This window comes from Nicrophorus vespilloides, unplaced genomic scaffold (assembly GCF_001412225.1).
Source record: "Nicrophorus vespilloides isolate i.1.1-1 unplaced genomic scaffold, Nicve_v1.0, whole genome shotgun sequence".
Classification (NCBI taxonomy): Eukaryota; Metazoa; Arthropoda; class Insecta; order Coleoptera; family Silphidae; genus Nicrophorus; species Nicrophorus vespilloides.
In genome coordinates, this window is record NW_017098881.1 from 111,112 (window position 1) to 130,207 (window position 19,096).

General features: G+C 30.9%; 1 protein-coding gene across 7 annotated transcripts in view; it reads left to right on the top strand.

The window, feature by feature from the left end:
* LOC108563411 (collagen alpha-1(XVIII) chain) overlaps positions 1-19,096 on the top strand; it is a 74,014-nt gene that overhangs the window by 45,703 nt on the left and 9,215 nt on the right. For 2 of the 7 annotated variants that reach the window (XM_017922075.1, XM_017922077.1), the window contains exons 2-15: positions 7,778-7,837; positions 7,949-8,042; positions 8,124-8,167; positions 8,230-8,322; positions 8,382-8,696; positions 8,764-8,793; positions 8,882-9,496; positions 9,549-9,656; positions 9,736-9,747; positions 9,815-9,871; positions 10,668-10,896; positions 10,962-11,021; positions 18,513-18,706; positions 18,833-18,955. In XM_017922075.1, coding sequence (XP_017777564.1) covers positions 7,778-7,837; positions 7,949-8,042; positions 8,124-8,167; positions 8,230-8,322; positions 8,382-8,696; positions 8,764-8,793; positions 8,882-9,496; positions 9,549-9,656; positions 9,736-9,747; positions 9,815-9,871; positions 10,668-10,896; positions 10,962-11,021; positions 18,513-18,706; positions 18,833-18,955 — 2,034 coding nt within the window. Of the gene's footprint in view, positions 1-7,545; positions 7,618-7,777; positions 7,838-7,948; positions 8,043-8,123; positions 8,168-8,229; positions 8,323-8,381; positions 8,697-8,763; positions 8,794-8,881; positions 9,497-9,548; positions 9,657-9,735; positions 9,748-9,814; positions 9,872-10,667; positions 10,897-10,961; positions 11,022-18,512; positions 18,707-18,832; positions 18,956-19,096 lie in introns of all 7 variants that reach the window. The other 5 variants (XM_017922080.1, XM_017922076.1, XM_017922078.1 and 2 more) reach the window with 5 other exon arrangements.

Here is a 19,096-nt window from a genome sequence, read left to right on the forward strand (position 1 = left end):
AACTACATAACAGAGAAAAGTAGGACATATAATTAGAGATTATAATGAATAGGCTATAGACGTCAAGGAGAAGACACGAATGAAAATATTAAAAAAATACAAATTGAAAGAATATTCTAACAACAAGAGAAAAAAATCCAATCGGTTCACTCGCAATTCCAGTTCCAGGATTCCGAAGAACTGTTGTAGATGAGCAGTAAAAGAACAGAATAAATTGAACAAAAATACATTAATTGCAATTTGATTATTAAAAATTATTAAAATCTTTAACATTTATGGTGAATTTAGTAAAATACATTTAAATAAATTTAAATTCCATAACGAGAAATAAGAATTCAGTTGTAAAATTAATAAACAATAACTAAATTTTAACACAATTATAAGATTTACCTTAAATATATTACCAATTTAGAGAAAAAAATTAATAAATTAAGATTCTTTATAATAATAATATTTATTAGTTACAATGCAACCAAAGAGTTATCGATCTAAGTTTTTCCGCCCTTTATAATTATTTATGTGATTGTTTAATTTTTATAATAATTATTGTAATTACATAATCAAGTATTACATAAACATATTTACATTTTTAATATTATATTAATGTAATGATGTAATTTATTAATGTAATATCACAGATTTCTGTTCATAATTGAATCTGATTGATACAGTGTGTAATTGTATCTAAAGCAGTAACAATTTGAATGCTGCACATTACGTAGATTAATTGTAAATTAGTTGTATAATTCTGAGGATTTGCGATCGCTCGAATGCCACGGGCCTACAGCAATCTACACGGAAACTAAAACCCTTCCCACCATGCTGCACCAGTTTCATATATGATGATAAAGTTTTTCCCAAACTAACTTTCCAGCCAATTAATCTCATCTCGAGCTTTTCACCCCGGAAAATTATTTTTGATATTAATTGCAACGCATTAATTCTGATTCAATTTAACAGTTACTTTCGCACACCCTCATCTCGCCAACTTTATATAAATCCTGAACGAGTCCACTTCAATTAATTTTTGTTTTGTCATTTTTTTTCTCTCTGTAATATTCATCCAAGCCCCCAGTTTATTTTTTTGTCTTTCCTTTTTTTTGGTTACGTTACACCTCTTTCGCGTGTGAATAATTCTGGTCCGAAAATTGAATTCTGCATGTGAGCGTTTATTAAACTTTTATTATTTATTGCTGATTATTTTAAGCGAATTTTGATATTCGGGCAATTAGGGAGTCCCAATGCTGTGTTGATTTATATTTCGCGTTTCCTGTTTTCCAATCGATATTTTTAATAAAAGCCCTATCCTCGCGCATTATTATTATTATGATCACACTAATTCTAATGCATGGAACTAATTCTAAATTACCGCATCTATATTCATGCGTCATCGTGAATTATGATAAAACTGGGTTTTGGTCATTCCAGTGGATGGCCGAGCGCAGTTTCAAGTCTCACATTCGCAACAAGAGTTTCCTCCAACTGCGGCCTGGGAAAAAAGTTTTACTTGAAGAGTTCACCATTTAAAAGCATTACCACAGCACCAAGAAACTTACACCGCATGAAACATACATTTCAAATGTTAAGGACTTTGTCTCTTAACTAGCACTTTTTTTCTTTTTTCTAACAATATACTCACGAATTTTATAGTTTTTTTTAAATTTATTTATTACATCCTGTAACCTGAAACGTCTGTAAGTTTAACAATAAAATCCTTAACTTTAATTACAAAATCTATAGCAATATCAAAAGGTTGTGAAGGAAACTGAAAAAAATATTTATGTATTTATTAATAAAAATTTAACAAAAAAATATAAAATAAAATTCAACTGCTACAAAGGGCTATTGACCATAGGTCTTTCTGCCCTGTTCTTTTTTTAAATTTTCTTACTTTATCTAATATAACTTTTTCCACTTCATCAATTTTTACATTTCAGTTTTACTTTGATTCAAGAAATTACTTCGTTAAGCGAAACTTCAATTTCAGAGGTAAAAATCGCAAATGAAAAGTTTTTTTCGAATAAAGAAACAGTCCACTTATATACAAACTGAAGTTATTGTATTTAACACTGATTGCTTTACAATTCTTCCTTCAGGATCAGGATTATTTTCTCTACAAATCAATTTAAAAGTCATTTTTCATTTCATTTTTCATTTCTGTAATTTCGTCTTCTTTTTCTTTATTTTCGATGCTAACAAAGTTTTCTAAATCTTCTATTATCTTATGGATTCAGTAAATGACTAACATTAACTCTTCATAGTTAATTTATTTATTTCCAATTGGATTATTGTTTATGTTAAATGGGCAATAAAATTTGAGGACTTTGTTATCAGAACTAACGTTATCCGAGTGCAATAAAATACTAAAAAAAATTATGTCGTGTAATTTTATTCACAATCTGTTCATGAATGTGAATACTGAGTAAATTTAAAATAGTGGTTGACATTAAATGGAAAATCTTTCCCGGTGGATAGTTACCATTATGATGATTTGAACATTAATAATTACTTAAATCTATATACTAAATCTAGTGGTTTGCAACGCTTCAGCCTGGTTGTGGTTTCACTGTTGTCGAATAGGCCAATAGCCAGAACATTTATATGTGACTCCAGTCTATCTTGGTATCTACTACGAAATGTTGCTATAGTATCCTCGACCATATTTATATGAAGATCTTCGTGTATTTGTTTATTCCTGACGAACTATGGAGCCCTAAAAATATTTCTTATACATTTTGATTAGATCCTTTGTAAAATACTAAGAAAATTTGTTAAATATTTTTTATTTGATACTTATATTTAATCTCTTACAGCAATTAATGTTAATTAATTTTCACGTTGGAAACTGGAAATTTTATGGACATTATTTTATTTTCATAGACACAGAGAATTTCGAAATAGAAATACACTGCATATATATTCATAATATAATATAGATAATGTTTTAAGTTAATTTTCATATCTTATTCGGCATAATAAATCGAATATAACAAAACAATAATACAATATTAAACGCATTTCGCTAAAAGAATTAAAATAATTTTCTACTTTCATACAAAAAGTCTCTCATTTTAACAATAATATTGTTAATTCTAAATAAACAAAAACAAAATTGTATACATAGAGAAATGTATTTACAAAGTGAAGTTAATAGTATAATTATTAATTATAAATTTAGTATTAATAGTAAATTTTACAATTATTTCTTTAATTGTATCTAAAATAGTAATAAGTTCAAAACCACATAACTATAAAATTTTGTTCTGTTTTTAATTTAATTAATTATATAACTACATTTGGTTATAATTGATCAAGCAACCAATATTTTGAATTTATTTATTATTATATTTTTATTGGAACATTACTGAATAAAAAAATATTCAAAATTACAAAATTTAAATGACTTTGTGGTTGGTATCAAATATGTGCGGTTTTCTCTATTTCTATGTGACTCTGGTAGTTTGTGATTGGTTTATGCAAAGTTCTAATAATTCCGCTTCGCGAACCCACGCGAAAGTAAACAGTACGTTCCGCTTTCAGAATTAGATATTTTCTGTAAAACTTGAAAGCGAGAATCACATTTTCCTGCGGTGCAATTTTTAACATTTCGTTATATGCTCGTATATAACCAAATCATCACCAACCAAATATAGTGTTACTTGTATCCATCTTTGCATATCCATCACAGAGAACGGGAATTGGAAATAAATTAAGTATTTCTATATCGATTTTCAACTAAAATTATTCCTCGATGTATCATGAATATCAAAAAAATACACTATTTCAGCTTTATAATTTAGTAATATAATCTCTATATTAACTATTAAAATAAAATTTTAAAAAATAAGCCCAATGGAATAATATTTTTTTGTTAAAGAAAAAACATAACCAAATTATTCATTCAGTAATTAAAATATTTGATATTATTCCACATTGTTGAGATTTTGGAATAATATGAATAATTTACATGAAATTTCAATTAATGTAAGAAAATTAATGAATTCCAGACTTGATTACAAATTTGTATCATCACACAACCCTTTTATGGATTATACAATAATATTTTGTTAAGTAATCTGAATATTTGATTAATTAGACACTTTAAATATTTAATTTATTCTTGAGTTTGCAATTTCCAAGAAATGTTGATTTTATAATAGTTCCAAATTCAATAACTATAAATATATTAACAAAAATAGAAATTATCTTTCTGAAATTTAATTTTTTAGTTTTTTTTTATACATATTATCAAATGTCAACTACAAATATTGTACTTTTAATGTTAAATTATATTAATTTTTTTAACAGAATTATTTTGTATAAATAAACAAAAATAAGGATATTCTTTAAAGGAAGTTGTTGAAAATGTTAACCTATTTATGAAAACTGCCAAATGAGACACTTCCAAGTCCGGATTTCGACCTCCGCTGGGATTCGGCAATCTCTAAACCTCTTACACAATTCCAACATTTTGAGCTGCTTACATCGCCGTTCCTAAACTGCAAATTTCATCGGCAATATTTTATTTCCCTAACCAAAGCGAAATGACCAAAAATATTCAAATTACACCCCCAATTCATATATATTGTATAATTCATGCATTTGCAATTTATATGGAAACATTTTGATATTGATTTTAAATTTTGTTCTGCACAATAAAACGAATACACAAAAAAACTATATATGTATAACAAAACATGAAACGTATTTTGCGGAATTGCGCACCACATTTTTCTGTTGTTTATAATTAATACTTGATCGTTCTATTTATTTTTGTTTTATTGAAAATTGGAAAATTGCGCAGCAGAATGATTTCCATTGTTGTTGAGTTTTTGGGTTTCGGTAATTATTAGTTATTTTTTAATTTAGAATTTGTTTATTTTAATCTGCAAATATTGGACGGCTTTGGTCGAGTTTAATACCGCTGCAAACGGATTGTTTTCGGTTCGGACAACAAATATTGGCACGGCTTTGGTAAATAACGTAACGGAATATACAACAAACAACAACACAAAAAAAATAACAAGGACAAAAGAAGAGAAATGACAGTAAAAAAAATGAAAACGGCGATTAGTTTCAATTTGGATTGGAATTATTATTTTTAATTGTCTGCCCCGAGAGTCCCTTGGAAGTTCGGATTATTACACCCTTTTTTATCTTTTGCGAGCAGTCGAGGATTGTGGACGTTTTTCGCGTGTTAATTGCACGGCTTGCTTCCTGACAGCTGCATGACTTCATTGCAGGAATTAGAAGGGCATATACACACGCTCGCTATTTGAAAATTCCGCAGAGCGAACACAAAGCCCCCTTTTTTTCCCACTGAATATCTGTCTCCGGTTTTATCTTTCGGACGTTTAAATCAAACTACGTGCGTTTTCTCTTTGTTGCTCTTTGTTTAATCGTCGGCTTCTTTTGCTTGTAATTAATTGGTTCATATTGAAAAGAGTTTTGCTTTTGATTCGATGTATCAAACGAATGGTTATTAATTGGCATAACGTGAATACACAACAAACGTAAACACGTAGAGAATTGATGAAAAAGTATGGATTTTATGAAAACTTGTTTTCCACTTTTTATTTCTTATATTCCGAATCAATGTGTATATATAAAATTGTGGCCAATAAATATGTTTAGTTAATAAAAGATATTAATACTTGATATTTAATTAATTAAAAAATATTATTAAGTAACTAATTTTATTGGTTCATTTTTGACCTTAGTTTTTCCGCTTTTACAAATATTTTTTTTATATATTAAGATAAAATTAACATAAATGCGCATAGAATTAACTATGGTTTTTATAAAATATTGTTCTTTTCTATAAGATTTATCTTTAAATATTTAAGATAAATATATTTTGCATGCTTTATTATTTTATATTTTTATCGTGAAAATTCGTTACTTATGATAAAAACTCAATGATAACGAATATATTGATTTTAATTAATTAATTCTTATTAAACATAAGTTTATTTTATTTCTTTGCCAAAATCATTATTGAATTTACTGTATCATTTTCTATTTCTTCTAAAAAATTTACTGGTTTTCGAAAATTTGGTTTCAAATTTATGGACGATTTATTGTCTTATTTAAATAATATTTAAAGAGATGTAAATTAAATAAAATACTTTTCTAATGTGATTTTTTTTTAAATTATTTACCTGAATATGATTTTAATATTAATTTCCTTAGGATATAAATTAATCATCATAATACTTATTACACATTAACAATAATATTGTTAAATATTTCACGAGTCATCATACACTTGGGGGTTTTAATTTCTAACTGAAACTATTCACGTGTAAGGAAATGAAAAAGGAAATGAAAATGCGAACCAGGTGGGCGAATAAGTAAATTATTTGATAGAAGAGAGCAATGCATTATGTAAGCCGGAAGTGAACAAGGTTTAATTCCAACCTTTAAAATGAAAAACCTGCACAAAAGAGGGGGAGCTATAAAAGGACTGTGCAGGAACTATCAACGCCTTACTGACGTGCTGAAATTTAATATATAATATTAGAGCTGAGTTATTATTGAATTTATCTCAATATTTATATCATAATATATTTATTTTTTTATCCTATAAGGATATTTCATTTTACATCAATACCTCGCATAGTCCAGCTTGGATCAGTCCTAATTGAATGTAGTCCGATTTTTAAAATTATTCTAAAATAAATTGTAAAAAAAATACTAAACATAATCTTCTTATTTTACATAAATATTCTTTTGGTTTCTTTTGTACAGCCAAATCACTTTATATGCTGTATATTTTTGTATGTACTTAGTCCAGTTTTAAACATTATATTAATATAAGCTGTTAAGCTGTCAATTAATTTAATTATCATAAAAATAAGTAATTTTAGAATATAACTTTACTCGGTTATGAAAAGTTGAGAACTAGTTTTGAGCGGGGTTATTGTGCAAATATTTACGAAAAATCAATGAAAACATTAAAAAAGGTGAAAAAGAAATATTGTAAACAATAGTTGCCTTTTGGGATTTGCATATATGTAGGACATTTTTTATCCATAAGGCTCGTATTGAGTCGGTCAGTGGATGCATGTTTTATTGGTACTGTTTAAATGGAACCGTGCTTTGAAGTATCTGGATCAAACATTATGTATTAGTGAATTTAGCCGGTGTGCACAAATTCCTTTACGGATATTTGGCGTAGTTTTGGGTGGAATGAATTAATTGGATCAAAATGATGTTTAATTTATCAACGCTACTGTTGTTGTTCGGTGATTGCAACCTGCGCGAAGTAATCTCGCTTTAATACGGTTGTTCGGTGTTGAGAGAGGTCGGCGGTGCTTTTATGTTAAATACTTACCCTATGCTATCTATGGAATTACCACCGGTTACTAGTTTTTAAGGCCGAAAGGGGATTTGAATATCAGCCATGAGTGGTAATTCGTGCGCACTTTTCGCCAGTTTCGAGATGAGTTATGGCTTCGGTTTCCCGCTGCTGATTCTTTCTGTTACGTCACCGTACTTTTCCACGTAGAGCATTTTATATTTTATTTACGATTTTCTCTGAAGGGTGCGATGGATCAACTTAAAATTTACGACGACCCAAGCATGGCCTCAACACAATGTGACACTAAATTCAAGGTAAAACCAACACATACACACGAAACCTTCCTTCCTTCCTCCACTTCACTATTCCAGATCTCATATTTTCTTGTTATTTTTATTTATTATTATTTTTCGTATTGTTTTATTATTTTGTTTTCTTGTACTTTATTTGTTGTTTTGTTTCTCTTTCCGTCAGGGTTTCAATAATGAACATTCCCTTTTACCAGACGATTCAGAAAACGATCTGTTGCTAGACGTAAGATCCACAGTTTATTCTTTATTTTCATATCATTCTTCACGCGTTGCTGTTATTAATGAAAACGTTAGCGGTTTTGTGGGGAAATGCGTATAATTCGATGATTTGTAGGTTGAACGGGATGATTTAGATGAACATATTTTCCCGGAGGGCAGCGGATCCGACGGGCTACTGGCATTTCCGCCTCCCCCGCCCCCACCGAATGGTAAGCATTGTATCTGTTTGAAAGAGAATTGTTGCAATAAATCCTTTGATGATGATGATGACGCTGCTATTGCTACTAAAGGACCAATACAATATATTGGCCAGAAAGGAGATTCAGGACCTAGGGTAAATTTTAAATGGATTATATCGAACTGATATATTGAATTATACGTGATGATATGTTTCAGGGTCCGCCGGGTGAGTCGATCAGAGGTCCTCCGGGACCGCCTGGTCCTCCCGGACTACCAGGAATTCCAGGAGAAGCACTTGGCGGCGCAGGGGTAATTTGTGAGATTAATCGTTTGAGCTGTTTATTTATCTTATTTGTTTGTGCAAAAAGGGCACGTGTAGTTGCAATATGACTAGTCTAATGAATTCATTTATGATGCCAAAAATGCTCCCGGGACCTTCGGGTGTTCCCGGGGCGGAAGGTAAAACGGGCCCACCCGGTATGACCGGACAACCGGGTGTTCCCGGGGAAAGGGGCGCTATTGGACCGCCCGGCGAAAGAGGAGATCGTGGGGAGAGGGGCTCTATGGGCCCGGAAGGTATGCAAGGACCGAAGGGCGAATCAGGACGCGACGGAATACCGGGACAAGCCGGACCTCCGGGTCCTCCTGGTCCTCCAGGTCCAGTCGAATTCGAAAACCTAGACGTACGTACATTTCATTCATCTCATTTCATTTTCAACAACTATTAATGAAATCACTATTAACTAATAGCCAAGCTGGAAACCCAGAACTTCCTTCAAGGTACTAACATTACTACCCCTTAATATTATTAGTTTTAATTCTCGATGTTAAGCAGAACATGTAACATATTGTGATCATTTTTATTTAGGATGCGGTTTTGGGTGCCGGCGCCATAAGACCCGGAACTCCTGGTAACAAAGGTGAAGCCGGATTACCTGGTAGTCCCGGATTAAGAGGTGAGCGAGGTTTGCAAGGCACCAAAGGTTCTCGTGGAGAATCCGGTTCAAAGGGAGAGCGAGGAGATCGCGGATTTCCAGGAGAAAAAGGACCACAAGGTCCGAAAGGAGAACCGGGAAATCCCGGTTTGGATGGTTTACCCGGTACACCCGGAGCAAATGGAAAGAACGCGGAGAAAGGCGAGAAGGGTGATTTTGGACCACAAGGTCCTCCTGGTCCGCCAGGTTTACCCTTCGAATTTGGTGATAAGGAGTATGCTAAAACTGTAATTGGTCAGACAGGACCTAAGGGAGACTTAGGTGAACAGGGTTTGAAGGGAGAACGAGGTGAGAACGGTGAGGCTGGTATTCCCGGCGTTCCTGGTAAGAATGGAAATCCGGGGATGGCTGGAGAAAAGGGTGAACCTGGAAACGGTGGTGCTCTTGGACCTATTGGACCACCAGGACTTAAGGGCGAAAGAGGTGAAAGGGGTCCTCCGGGACCGATTAGCGTGGTGGACTCGAACGCTCAGTTCGTGTCGGTTAAGGTAAATATGATTATTTCAGTGGAATGAGATTTAATGCGCGATAAATTTAAAGGGCGAAAAGGGCGATCTGGGTAAAAGGGGAAGAAGAGGTAAACAGGGACCGCCAGGACCTCCAGGGAAAACAAGTGCAGTCGGTGAAATGGGATTGCCTGGCTGGATGGTAAGATTGCAAAGCAAATAACATTTGAATTAAATTATACGTTTATTTGTTTATTTATTTATTTACTCGATGCGCACAGAATAACTTCAAGGTATAATATTTAATATTTGCTTATACAAAACTATGTACACATTTACTTAACAATATATTTTCACCAGGGAAGGAATGGATCCCCCGGCATTAAAGGAGACAAAGGTGATTCCGGCGATGGAAAGGTAATTTATTTAAATAAGACCAATTAAATACAACAATTCATCTAAAAAGACGAAAATTTCAAAGAAATTTTATAACTAAAATCACAATTCATTGAATGCATATATATTAGTGTACATACTACTAAGTTTGATTCATTTTATTGTAAATTTATAAGTTATAGCTAACACTTTACTTTAGCACTTATATAATATTATTCCTGCACCATTTATTTGCAAATAACATTTTTTTTTTGGCTCGTCCATCTTATGTAGATGATGTAATGAGATCTACTTAAGTTTTTTTTTCTAAGATTGATATTGGCTTTGAAACGGTCCCTCACGAACGCCGATCTTTTTTTTGCTACGATTTCCATCGACTTTTTTACTTACATAGCCCCACTTTGGGTGAATGAATACAAGCTATAAATTTTGTGAATACTTACGCAAAAAGAAAACTCAAAAAAAAGACGAACTTCTGACTCTCATTTATTGTCATTTATCAGTACGTAATCTCTTTCAAATTTATAGCTGTTTACATGCTTGTTTTGTCGCAATTTTACTCTTCACCCAAATAACAATAATGTATAATGTAATAGAATATTTTTTTTCACATAATGTGTACAATATAGAATTTTTGCAATATTTGAAAAAAAAATACATAACGTGAAACAATAATGTAATTTATGTAATTTCTTAACAGTATATTTTATTAATTCATAAATATAAATTTAAATTTGATATATAATGTGGCCATTATTATTGTTATGGTATAGTATTTTGTATAGGTATAACAGAAGTTGTATTCACTGATTTTCAGGGTCCGAAGGGTGATAGGGGAGATCGCGGCACAGATGGAACTCCCGGTCGTGACGGATCCCCAGGTCTGCCCGGTCCACCAGGAAGTGAAGATTCTGTGCGTTACATCCCAGTACCGGGACCACCAGGTCCACCAGGAGCACCCGGAATGCCGGGCATCTCATTAACAGGCCCTAAGGGAGAACCGGGGGTGTCGCCCTACGGTGAGCCGATCTTTAACTTGAGACCGGGTAAGTGAAAATATGTGGAGCGCAAGTGAGTCGCTAATAAAGTAATGAAATTAATGCAAACGAAGGACCTAGAGGTAGTTTGGAGGAGCTGAAGGCGCTGAGGGAATTAAAAGAATTAAAAACAGGTAAACTTTAGGAAAGGGGGTAGTTGTAGTAAAGGGGTGCATTATCGTCCCGTGCAGCGGGGGATGATGTGTTTGAATTAAATTATACGAGCCAATTAATTTAAGTATAGCGCGCGCGAGGGGATGCGATTTTCTTCACTTAGGGAATACAGTTCTTTTTTTTCTTTTCTTTTGGCGCCTGTATTTTTTTTTGAGCGTGGTTCGGATGGGCCAACATTGTCTTGGGTAATGTGTCTCTGTGGCCAAAATCGCTTTATGTGCCCCGTCGGGGCACTAAAGAACTTTTTATTTTACGTGCGCGAATTTCTCGCGTTCCCTTCATTAGTTATTAGAGGAGACGCAAACAAAATAAGAATGAAAATAAAACATCCCCGAGTGTAAAATATACCTTCCACCATCCTCCGGTTATGCCTAATTTTATTAAAACGCAAGCCTTCATACCCTTAACAGCAGCAGCAGTGGCACAGACGACGAAGGTTCCATTCCATCCACTTGCAGGAATCGATTTCGCCTTCTACATTAGGGGGCGGAGATATTCAATAAAAGCAAATTCAGATAGCGTGGAAGATACATATATACATATATTCACATACACACAGAGAGAACTCTACAAACGAATTGCTCGAAATTTAATATGAAACCCAATCATTTATTTACTGGTCTTGTTTTCCGAACGGGGCGCAATCGATGGATGCAAGGGATGGAATCGAAACGCGAGTTTTTTTTAATTAAAATTTTAAGAAAGCGCTCGCCTCCGTTAATTACGTTCCAGTATGAACGAAATTTGTCAGACGTCTTCCTTGTTATTAGTCAGGTCTTGTTGCTCGAAATGCTCCTTCGCATTCGCTCCTCTACATTACTTTAAACGGATTCATTAACCATGTCAACCGAATAAGCCTTTACCAAAAACCGGAGTCTAAAGCTTAGACTGTTAATATTATTTAGCCAAAGCAAACATTAACCTCAGTCTTCTCTATATTCCTATTTTAGTAATCCATTTTGATAAAACCAGGTTTGATAAAAAATATGAGAAATGTTTTATTTGATTGCAAATTAGCTATATTGTTGAAGTACATTATAAAAATTAATTTAATTTGAAGGTTATTTAATAAATAATAATAATATTCATTGCAACAATACATCAAAAAAACAAAATTCAACATTTCCATATAATAACAATAAAAAAATAGTCTTTTATTTTTTTGTAGTCCTTGTATTTTATCTGATTACAAACTTGATTTTATTGCTAATTTTCTTTATTTCGAACAAATTATAATTTTTGTATTTTCATTGTTGCAATATATATTATTATTAATTTAAATGCATTGTAAATAATACAAAACACACAATAAAAAAACATTTAATCAAATTAAACAATAAAATAAAATATGAACCCCGAAAAAAAAAAGAAATAATTGAAAATATGAATGTAATCGAATATAAATTCTCTCTCACAACATAATAGAAAATTATAATCAAAATAAATAAAAGTTACATAATTATTTTTCATAATATAAAATAAATAATTGTAAAATATCAGTAAAGATATTTAACGTAAAAAAGGAGAGAATAAATAATTGTTAAAAGTTAAATTTGATTCCAAACAAAACTACAATGCTACAATTCTTTAACTCTTTGAGGGGCGGTGGGAACCCAATGTACCTTTTTGAATATACTTAGTGGGGCATTATTTTAATTTATAGAAAATTTACAGGAAAGATTAATTTGGTTGGTAAGTCAAGGTATGAATCTTGATATTCGATGTTGATTCAGTTGACGAAGTTCTTTAGTTTAGAAATTTAGATTTTCTCTCTTCAAATAGTTAAGAGGAGACAAAAAAAATTATATGGAATATAAATCAGGATGGAATAATTGAGAAATTATTTGTTTTCTTTAGTAATAAAGAAGAACATATGAGAGAACTACAAATTTACGGTTGTTTTGTAAATGAAATATATATATTTTTTGTAATGAACGACTCTTTGTTAACTCGAGATAAGCAGAATGACTCTGCAGTAGAAGAGAGATGATATAAAGTCTTAACACTACACACATTGAAAGTAGAGTCGAGCGCTTATTTTATTAATATTATCTAGCAAAGCCGAAACTTTCTCCAGTATTCCCACATTTTTGTTTCGCCGTTGTTGTTGTTGTTGTTGTCATTTTATAGCTCTTTACCGCTTATACATTTTATATAATGTAACGTTTCCAACTTTCTGATAGAATTGTTTCTACGCTTTGCTCGTCACCGAGATAATACGATTTATTTATTTCGTATACGTTATTCGTTTGTAATAATATTATATACTTTTATCATTATTTTTCTCTTTCCTGTTGTCTCCATTTTATCTCTGAACTTTTTTTTTTAACTTTTAATGAAACGCTTTTTTATGGAATTGAAAAGTCCGTGAACGATAAAAATGATGCAATTAATTTTGTTTATTATAGTCTGAAATGAGGTGGATCTGAGCACTCGACAAATAAAACTTATGATTTTACATGAAATAAGCATAAAATAATAAGCTTTTGTACCGAAGTTTTTCTGCTTGCATAAATAATAATTTTCAAACAAAAACTACATAAAACAGACGAGGAATAATATGCTTTCGCAGCAAAAAAGCGGAATGCAAAATCATAATTGCTTTTCTCTATTATACGAATAAACGAAAATATTTTATGCTCTGTTTTAAATATGAGAGACATCAAATAATATTAAAATGTAATTGACTGAAGTCCTTCAGTCAATGAATATAATAAAAAATACGAACTTAAAAAGTACTTTTCACTTAAATTATTGCTTTTTCTATAAATAATTTAATACAAAATATTATTATATTTATTATAAAACCATCAAATTGCATCAAAATAGCAAGAAAAAAACATAAATTTTGCATTGCATAAATGGTTAAAAATATGAAATTTTAATAAGTCGAATTATCAATTGTTATAAATTACAGACAATAAATTAAAATAATGTAAAAAAAACAATTAAGAAAGATTATTGAATTATTGAAAGAGCAGGTCTATTTCTGAATCAAGTGATAGTATAAGGTATGAAGCTCTTAGAAAGTTATTTTCTGAACCGGAAATAATTTAAGACTATTTTTTGTAAGAAAGGAAATACTCATATTTCAAAGATGTCTTTGATTGAAATTTATTTTTTGTTGTTGTTTATGTTAATGCTGATTTCTCTACCCTAAAATGTGAGGCTCTTATTTTAAGTCTATTTTTAATAGTTGTTAAGTGGTTCGTAAAAAAACGGTTCAGAGTTATTCGAAAGTACAGTTAAACGTTTGGGATATCTGAAAATAACTTAATTTATTTAAAATGCACAGAAAATTGCGTATGCAGAATTCGGTGTAGGTAGATGGAAAAAGCGCGTCGGGCAATTTCTCAGTGTCTGTCACATCCAGGAATAGAAACGTGATTAATTAACTAATAAACCAATGATAGCAATCAAAAATGACAAATACCCTGCTTCGCGTAACTGCAAAGACCAGGAAGTTTCCACGAGTTGCATCTACCATCCGACCATTTACTGCATCCCACAGGGAGAAGCACTTCAGATAAGAACCAACAAAAACCCATACCAAAAGAAACATTAGTATTCAATTAAATAATTACTTTAGTTATCAAATAATTATTCAATCTTAGTTTAAACAAAAAGAACAATATTTTTATGTTAATTAATATTTTCATTAATGTTGCTTTTCTAAAGTTTCACTTTTCAATGTATTTGTTTTTATTATGATTATGGTAAAACCAATATTTTGTTGAATTTCAACAAGATTTGTTGTTTATTTAATATTTACTATAAAGAGGATATTATTTATTGGATTAATTAACATTCATTTAAATGATTGTTATTTTACTTAAAATTGGGAACTTAATAATACCGAAGCTTCATTCTCAGAGGTATGATTTAGTATCAAAGAATAAGGGTATTTCTATATAATCATATTGTCTATCAGTTTATTGACTATATTGACGANNNNAACAAAATTGTAACATGTTGAATAATATGAATTTTAGAGTGAATATACAATTTGAGTTGCTGAATTTTGAAGTGTTCGTAGTTGCATATAGAATGCGCTATTAGAAATTGTAATGAACAATCACCAATTAAAGTTATTGAATAACAAGAACTACAGACACAGGATATCCATTAAATAATACTCATCGGCAGCTCGGGAAATGCATAAATAACAATAGTCCACTGTTATGCATCGATAATGAAATATTTCAACAACAAAAATCAAAACTGGTTCATTTACTAAATTATATAATAAAACTGAATTGAAATAATATAAAATTTATATTATATTCATTATTTTGTTTTCATATAATTGTAATATAATACAATTTATATAATTGAAAAGATTATTTCTAGTTACTATACAATAATCAAAATATATCTAAACTACAATAACTACTAATATTGAGTTATTGAATTGCCGATTTTAAATTTGGATGGGAGTAGTCTTTCTTTTGAATGACTTCTATCAATGTTACACTTATATAGTTTTAACATTTGTCAACAGTGAACTTTAGCTTTCTTAAAAACCAAATTAAGTGTATTTTTATGAGATTTGTTTGCGTAATATATTTTTCTTTATTATTTCCTAAAAGAAAAAATTCAATACAAGTTGCTAAAAAGTTAAGACGCTTAGTTGGGTCACATTTAACGCCATCGAATTACCATTTGTTCAGAGCCTTACAAAATTCCTTCAATGATGATAATTACACTTAGTTCACTTTTGCTAAATAAAGACTAGAAGTTGACGGACAGATGGCAAAAGGTCATTGATCAAAATGGAAAATATATTATTGAATAAAATTTAATAATTATATAAAAAAAAACATGTTTCATTTGTATAAGAAAAACGGCAATTACTTTGTTTCCAACCCAATATTTGAATATAGAATTATATAATTAATACATCTAAAGGATGAAAAAACAGATTATAAAATTAACATTGCTGATACTAATAAACCTACGCAAGAACAATTTAGGTTAACTATACGATGAATTTGCATTAGAACCATGTAATCTGTAATTCGCACGAACGTTCACTTTAGCGTCGGACTCCGACATCTTATATATTTGGTATTGATATTTCATTAATAATGTACATTAAATGAGCTTTGTATCCAGTCAAAGTGTTACGATATCACTAAAGAAAACGAAGCAATATTGAATTTAAATATGCAATTAAAGTCATAAAGTTTCCTTTAGTTAATTAATAAATAAAGATCTTTAAAAGAAAATCAATTAAGTTTTCATTAGAAATTCGATGCTCAGAGTATATTTTTACAAAGATAAAGTCAAGTAAAATATGAAATATATTTGTGCTCACGCAATATATGTATTTTTTCATGTATGTATTTGTGTGTGAGCAGCTGGAATTAAATGTAAATATTGCAGAATGCACGTTCCCTTTATTCCGTTCCATTTTATTATTGTGCACTTGCTTCAATTTTTTCGCCGTTGAAAAACGTACACATTTTTGCATCGGAGCAATTTGAAAAATTAAGCCAGGATGTGTAAATATGCACGGATCAAGAATCAATTCGGAGCGTTCCGCAATTCGTGTCGACGTATCGAAATAAAATCGATGTTATGCATTACGTCCCAATTTCGAGACTTCCCCGTGTTTCACTAAGATGATGCATATTTGTATATTTATGTTGTGTGTACAATATTATGTGCATGTGCTGCTACTGCTCCCATGTTTATTGCGTGTTGCCTTTTCCTTGCATATTTCCCAACTTTTTTTTTTGTATGTTTGTTTTTTATACCGCGGACGAAGAGAAAATGCCGCGGGATTAAACAACTCCCGCTAATTTTCTCGGATAAATATATGGCATTAAAGTAACTTCAGCATTCCAACAATGGAAACTTTACCCGCCGGGCCGCTGCGGTACTTGAGTTTCTTGGAATGCCTTTTAATTTACATCCACACTCCAGAGACCAGTTTTTTTTTTCAGTACTTTTTTCGTCGGTCGTGTGCCTTTTACTTTGACATTATTCATGACAATATTCATTTCAGTTCACACTATTAGAGTCTTATAGTAATTTTCTATTTTTTTTTACATAATACATGTGTATAATAATTATGCTAAAAGTAATTATAATAATTTATTGGCCAAATAAAAATGAACGTAAATACAAAAAGTGTATAGAAAATACAACTTCTTCGTAAAAAGTAATCTATATACATATTATCCAATAAATAATATTTTAATTACATTTCAAAATGAACACAATTACAGATACACATAATTAAAACCTTTCTAACCGCCATGTTCTACAATATATAAATATGCTGCACTCATTGAATGATAATAGAGTCAATCAACCTCAATTGTCCAGTGCTCATTTTTAATTTATTGGAGCACTTTCAGTTGAAAAGCGGTGACAGAGGTTTGCTTTCAAAATAATTTTAAATTTCTCACATGCACATAAACAATTATTTTATACATATCGAAAACTAAAAATGGTTATCTAAAACTTATAAATTTGTTACTTTATTATTTTCTCACAGTTTATAATGCATTTCCAGTAAAAAACTTAATGTTTTCTACAACATTTTGTAAATACTTATAAAATGAGGAAAATATTGTTGTCTATAAAACTTTATCTATATTAAACATTTATTGTATTTAAATTAAGTTAATCTTGATAGTTAATAGTAATTCCCGAGATTTCTCGAGAATTTTAAAGATTTGTATTTTCCCGCCAATCAAACTGCATTTTATTATTAAGTCTTTATATTTATCTCTATTCTGTATTAGTTTAGTATACTCAATTGATATTTCTTTAACTTTGTGCACTATTTTCTGCCTAATTTTTTTCAAATTTTATTTTGAATTTATACGTATTCAGGAACAAAATGCGTGAAAAGTTATCCTTTTAAACTTGAATACATTCTAATCATTTGTTGTTTAAATATGTATCATGCGATACACACTCATCACATGATACTTCTCAAAGTACATTAAATTGCTTATAGATTTTGTACATTTCGTTCAAATAATTAGAACTTACTTAGGTATGTTGTCAAGTCAAGTATCCTTTAGTGTTTGGTTTATAGTAATCAGAAAATTACATCCACTTGACTATTACAAAAAACGCGAAATATTCTCTTTAATACTGTAATATATAATTATTAAATAAAAGTTGTAATTTAAATTGTTCAAAGTTATAAATCAAACTTTTTCTACGGTTCAAGTAGAGTAGATTTCAATCAGAAAGGGGCGTTATAATTAGGAAAATAAGGTTGGAAATTAAATTACGGCAACGGCAAAATATATATTACAGAAAAAAAAGTGGAAGCTTAATATTCCAATCGATAGAATGCAATCAAGAATCAATTAGAGAACGTAATAATTACGTACTCGCAGTGAACCTCACTTTTTTTCTTCTCTCTTCAATGTCGCATCGATTTTCTTCGCCGAAGAAGCTAGATTAAAATTGAGATGTAATTAAAGGCAGGGCTACGGCGAGTCCACCTGTGGAACACGATCACGGCGTATCCACTCGCATCGTTCCTGGAGCAGTCACCTTCCAAGATAGAGACGCGATGATGAAACTGACCAGCGCCAGTCCTGTGGGCACGCTGGCTTACGTAATCGAGGAGGAAGCCCTTCTGGTCAGGGTCAATAACGGATGGCAGTACATCGCAGTGAGTATTTCCACTTTGTCTCATCTGTTTTGTTAACTCATTTTTTTCTTTTCATATCTGTAATGCAATTTATTCTTGTCTTTAATATTCAACTATGTTTTTTTTTTACTTTTAATAATTATCTAGCTGGGATCGTTGATTCCTATAACCACCCCTGCACCGTCTACAACGAGCAGCCCTCAATTACGTCCGCCGTTCGAAGTCAGCAATTTGATTAATCATATCCCTAAGCAGGCCGACGTTCCCAACGTAAGTACAACCACTTTTATTAGTATTTATATTTTATTCAAACTTTGTATAATAATAATCTCTTAGAACATGTGATATTAAGAAATATGTTCTAGTTAAGTTAAGTATAAATCTGTCTTATTATATATACTTCTAACTTTT